Genomic DNA, 6,000 nt, shown 5'->3' on the forward strand with positions numbered 1-6,000 from the left:
GTCAAACATATTAAAAGAAATATTTTTTTCACTGAAAAAAGATATTTTCTGTCAACTTAATGGCACCCAAACAAACACATTGTCTAATAGTTATCTTATTAATTGTTGAAATGATGAAGTAATAAAAGGAAGCTCAAATGTGTACAAAGAAAAAAAGGAAGCTCAAATAATGGAATTCATGTATATATATAATTTGAATAATTACACTTCTATACAAGAAATGCTTTTTTCTCTATATGTAAAAATATATAACTTTGATGTATATATATTGTGTATACATATATTGTTTATACATATTGAATAATTATTAAACATCATTTACAAATTACAACTCAACCTTATGTTTTTCTTTTTTCTCCACCATTCTTAGTTAATGAGTTCCTCTTTTGCTGACACTCTTACTTCTTGGGTGGAACCTACCAAAACTACTGAGATTTTTCACATTATTAACAGATTGACTACTAATTACTGAAACTGATAGTTCAGAATCTCTTTTGGCCAAACTCAAATCACTGATTTTGTTGTTTTTATTATTATTATTATGTAATTTCAACTTCTCAACACCATTATTTGGTGTAACAGCTTCACAAGCCAAGTCCATAGGCTTATCTGAATCAACAAGAAAATCTTCTAATGTTGCAAGGGACTTTAATTGTTGTCCAAGTGATTCAATTGTTTTCCTGCACTCAGAAAATCTACTAGCTGCCAATGCAAGCTCCTTCTCCTGCAACAAAATAAATAAAAAAAAAAGATTCCAAATATAAAGAGAAATGTTTTTGTATGCTTATTTTTCATTCTAGATCGAGCCGACACACACGTCTCTACCATTAGACAGGGTGCAAGGCCTATCTAATGATAAAAGAGTGTGTGTCAGCTCGGTATATAAGGAGGGAAAATGCTACACTACTCCAAACTTGAATCTTCTTATGCGACAAGCCAAGTTCCTTCTTTTCACTAACATAACTATCTTAATTAATAATTCTCATCTCAAAAATATATCTGCACACCTAAATCCAATTCCAACAAGTATCTTTAATTTTGAAGTCTCACAAACTTCTATCTAGTCTAAAAATTTAGCTTTCAACCAACAGTATTCATCATAGAAAACAATATGTTCTGCATAAAAAAAGGCTTAAATTATTGAGTTCCAATATTGTATAAACTAGAAACTTACCTGTCTTAACTGTATCTCACTGCTAACACCTTCGCCGTGCGGTATCTCGGCGTCTCGATTGAGTCCATCTTCATACTTCATAATCAATATCTCTTTCTCCAACTTCTCACACTTAGCCAAATTCTCCATAGACAAAGCTCTCTCTTTTTCAGACATTGCTCTCTCCTTTTCAATCTCTTCCTCTAATTTCTCATACTTGGACAAATTCTCAGCAGACAAAGCTCTTTCTTTTTCAATCTCTTCCTCCAATTTCTCATACTTGGCCAAATTCTCAGCAGACAAAGCTCTTTCTTTTTCAATCTCTTCCTCCAGTTTCTCATACTTGGACAAATTCTCAGCAGACAAAGCTCTCTCTTTTTCAATCTCTTCCACCAACTTTTCATACTTGGCCAAATTCTCAGCAGATAAAGCTCTCTCCTTTTCAATCTCTTCATCCAATGAATTTATTTTTGAAATCAATTCTTGCACCTCAGTTTCAGCAACTTTCAGTTTTGACTCAGCCATCTCATTCTTCTCTTGGCTTGCTTTTAGTTCTTCACATGCTTCTTCATGTGATTTTTTCACAAGGTCTAACTGAGTTTGAAGCTCTTCTACCTTCAACTCTGCTTCCTTTATTCGATTCTCTGACACCACGAGCTGCTTCTGGCACTCAATTAAACTTGTCTCTAACTCAAGCTTATGTGATTCTACCATCTCTAGCTTCTTTTCCAATTCAGCATTCTTTTGAACCAATGCTTCCACTCCAGATTTCATTGAACCATGCTCAACATTAGGCCGGTTCGACGAATGTCCTACAACAATAAAACCACTTCCACTTTCTGTATCTGGCATTGCAGCTAGCCTTTCCATTTCAAGGAAATCATCCATCAAATTGATCTCAGTTGAAGGTACCATAAGATTCTTTCCAGCAGAGTTTTTTAACTGCTCAACTTCTGCAATTATAGCCCACGAATCAGAATGGCTCGGCTCATGTTCGTTTGTTTCCCAAGCGCCTAATTTGCGCATATCGGTTTCAACTGCCATTAGTCTCTCTCCACTATCTGAAGTGCTATCTGTTAAAGACTCTACATAGATTGAAGAAGCAGTCATAGACCTTTGATCATTGGCAGATAAGGTTTTTCGAGCTATGGCCTTAAGTCTTCGGCACTCAGCTTCAAGCTTAGCTACCTTCTTTATACTCTCCAAGTGTTGTTTGCTTGCTGCTTCAGCAGCTTGTGTACTCAAATCCCTCTCAGTTATTCTGAGTTCTAGTTCTTCGAGTCGAGAATGAAGCTCGGCTTTAAGAGTTGAATTTTCTTCCTCCACATCCTCAAGCCTCTGCTGAAGTTGAGTCTCAATCTCAGACTTCTCGGATTCCCCTCCGTTCGGAGCAACTTCATGGATCTTCTTCTTCTCTTGATCTTCTCTAGCTTGTCTAAGCTGCCTCATACACTCCTTGAGTGCTCCATCAAGGTGACTAACTCGGTCTTCAAGAACCGAGTTATTCTGCTTTGCATCATCAAGTTGTTTCTTCAAACTTGACAATTCATTTTCTGCTTTCTCCCACCCTAAAGAAAATCAGAAAGCAGCACATCTTAACAATCATTTTAGATTTTCCAAAATTGGGAGAATTATAATTTCTTGATAGACAATGAGAACAAACAAATACCTGAGACAGCTTCTTCAGCAACTTTGGCATGTTGCTGTACCAATTCTTCTTTTGTACTAATCTCTAAGAGAGCAGAAGATAATCTTTCTGTTAGTATCTTCACATCAGATATTTCTTCTTCATTTGGCTCAACCTTAGACATGACTTCTGCTGATTGATTCATTTGTGTGCCATATACCTTTAAGTCAGAAGAGAACAAGGTTACAAAAGAAGAACTACTTCTATTACTACTACTCCATTATGATCTTGTAGCATTCTTAATTCAACTACCCTTTTGCAATAAGAATATTGTTCTATACTATTGAGTGTTAAAGCCTGAAAATGCTACAAAACTAACTACACCAACTATATAATCACACAATGATAGCACACAACTGAAAAGGTAGTACCTGATCATCAGAGAATCGTTCCGAATGAGGCGATTGTGATCCAGAGCTCTCTGTTTCGCCGGGACTTTTCTTTCGCCATAGCCAACTCCTTCGGTCCATCTACAATCTGTGCAAACCAAGGCCCTTAATTGTATCACAACACCATGAATGTCACAAAAGTTCAAAATTCTTATTATGCAGGGGGAAGAATCAATTGAAGAGTTGATTGGTTTGGCAAATTATGTAAGCAAAGATGAAAGTGGGAACTAACTGTTTAAGGAGAAGTAACTTGAAAAGAAGATACAAGTTTGTTATGAGTCTTTGCTTAGAATACACGTTCCAGTTCAAATTCCCATCTACCTCCATTTTTAAAAGGAGTTTATCTCTATATGGATCAATGGTCAATTCAGAAGGAATTAAAAAAAAAAAAGATGGAAACTTTGCAAGACCCTTTTGAAAAGTACTTGTGAAATAGAAAGAGACTATTCCTTAACCCTCAAAAGACTCTATAACTAACAAACAAATCTTGCTATTTACACTACCAAACACACCCCAAATTCACGCCATGGAAGAGAGAGAAAGAGAGAGAAGGGCTTATCTATGCAAAATTGAGAATCTAACTGTGTGAGAGATCTGAAACAGTAAGAGGAAATTAAACATCATGGGTGAGAGTTTGAGAGAGAAGCAGTGTTATCTATCTAGAAAGTAAGAAGGTTAAGGTTGATCATTGTGTGTGATTGTGGAGAGAGAATTAAGAGTAGTAGGACCATGAAGATCAAGGTTTGTTGTGAGTGACACACAGCAAAAAGTGGATGATGATTCTCAGAAACTGGTGGTCTCCACAGAAAACAAAATGAAAGGAAGAAAGTTCACTCAACACTCTTGTTTCGGACTAAAATTTTTATACATGAATAATTTTAATATGAAATATAAAAATATTTGATCATTTTAGTATTTTATACGATTGTGACGGTCATTTTGTAATAACAAAAATTTTAATTATGAAAGAACAAAGCGTCACTGACATTTTGTTAAAAAATATTATTTTAATTGTAAAACACAAAACGTTTATAGATGGCCATAGTCGTGTTTAACACATAGTTTAGTTCATCATAAAGAATTTCACACCTAATAATACAATATAAAAAAAAAAAATTCCTTGTTTCGAGTAAACAAAAAATAAGTCTTACTTTTTATCGGAAAAATAAATAAATTTTTAGATTAATTAAAAATATAAAAATATCTCTTATTTTTAAAATATAAAATATTTAAAATTTTTTAAGGGATCAATTTGTCTTTATATAATTTGAATGAAAAAATTTAAATGTTTTTTATTTTAAAAAATTATAAATATTTTTATATTTTTAATTAATCAATAATTAATGTGTTTTCGAATTAAAAAATTAAAAATTTATTTATCTTTTTCTCTTCTATTTTTTTTTACTTTGTTTCAATGTTAAATTGAAGTGAGATTATATTATAGGTATAATTATTTACTGTCAGTTTTGAATTAAAAAATAATATCATAACTGTCAGATTTTTTATAATTAAAAAATTTAGAATGAAATTTTTGTTATTTTTTCGGATGAAAAAAAAACTACATAAAAGTTCAAACAAATTCATGAAATATCACTTTTGTTTTTTTTTTTTCCTTATTTTGCGGTGGTTTCTGTTTTTGTCATTTTGTTGTTGTGGCGTTATGGTGCGATAATTGTGTTGTGTGGTGTTGTGTGTACTGTACTCACTCTCTTTGGTATAGTTAGTTTATTATGCTTATGGCGGCGGCATTTAATGAAATCTCAAGTCTCAACCACCAATTCACTCACCTTATATATAACTAGTTATTAGGTACCAAAAAATTATTTGAAACAGGAATTTATATATGAGACAGGGAAAAGTGATGAATTTCGCTGCATTGGAATAGCAAGGTGCAATAATAATATATAGAGGAGGTGCTAGAATCGTTATATGAAGAGAGAGAAATCCACGACCAAACAGAAAGGATGTCATAGTTCTTAAATGATATGGTCTTTTTGGGAAATGGATCCTCTCCAATTTTTTTAACACTTGAAAAAATATAGTATAATTTCTCACTGTTAATTTTATAAGTAAAGACAAAATTAAATATGAGAGAGAGCAATAAAAGATGAAAGATCACAATTGATACCATCCAAATTTTTTTTTTCATTAGAGAGGATTCATTCCCGTCTTTTTAGACTATTTCCAGTAAAAAATTAATCCTACCTATTATAAAAAATAACTCTACGTCAATTTTTACATTATAAACACTAAATAAGATAGTGTTTAGTTAGCAAGACACATACATAGAAATATAGACACAATAATACATGCTTATTATTTGTTTATTGAGACATAAATTTTGTATGAACACAAGCACACAAATACATAAAATTTGTGTATTGCAATAGGAGGTGGAACCGTAGAACACAAACTTTAGACATAGACACAATCTTTTTTACATTTATTTTTCAATTATACCTTTTTAGATCTTTTTTCTCTGCATCAGAAAGGCTTTCTTCCTTTTTTTTTTAATTTCTCACCTCTCTTCTTGCCACTATTCCAAACCACCTTCGTGAGATCTTCTCTTCCTTTCCTTCCTCCTACCCAAACTACCACTATATGTCACTTCTTTTCTTCCTTTTCTGCCATTTAAACAATCGCCGCCTCTTTTTCTTCACTCTTTTATCTTTCTCTTTTTCTTTGTTCCATGGCTATTTCATCATTGTCGTCGTCGTCCTCTGCCGTTGTTGCCTCCAGATTTGTCTTTTTTCTCTCCCTCTTCGAGTCTG

At 33.0% G+C, this 6,000-nt stretch overlaps 1 protein-coding gene across 3 annotated transcripts; it reads right to left on the reverse strand.

The window, feature by feature from the left end:
- Positions 1 to 157: 157 nt before the first annotated feature.
- Positions 158 to 4,084, reverse strand: LOC107613274 (filament-like plant protein 3). Of its 3 annotated transcripts, XM_088497080.1 has the most exons (6): positions 3,958 to 4,065; positions 3,462 to 3,823; positions 3,212 to 3,317; positions 2,823 to 3,000; positions 1,175 to 2,721; positions 158 to 724 (listed from the first exon to the last, which is right to left on the reverse strand). In XM_088497080.1, exons 3-6 carry the CDS (start codon positions 3,308 to 3,310, stop codon positions 371 to 373), a joined length of 2,178 nt encoding a protein of 725 aa, XP_088353206.1. In that variant the 5' UTR covers positions 3,311 to 3,317; positions 3,462 to 3,823; positions 3,958 to 4,065; the 3' UTR covers positions 158 to 370. The 3 variants fall into 3 exon arrangements, with proteins under 3 accessions (XP_088353206.1, XP_088353205.1, XP_020965769.1); XM_088497079.1 differs by having other exon boundaries at positions 3,212 to 3,823; positions 3,958 to 4,084; XM_021110110.2 differs by having other exon boundaries at positions 3,462 to 4,063.
- Positions 4,085 to 6,000: the final 1,916 nt, after the last annotated feature.

The sequence above is a fragment of the Arachis ipaensis genome, chromosome B8, assembly GCF_059453495.1.
Source record: "Arachis ipaensis isolate K30076 ecotype BB chromosome B8, ASM5945349v1, whole genome shotgun sequence".
Taxonomy (NCBI): domain Eukaryota; kingdom Viridiplantae; phylum Streptophyta; class Magnoliopsida; order Fabales; family Fabaceae; genus Arachis; species Arachis ipaensis.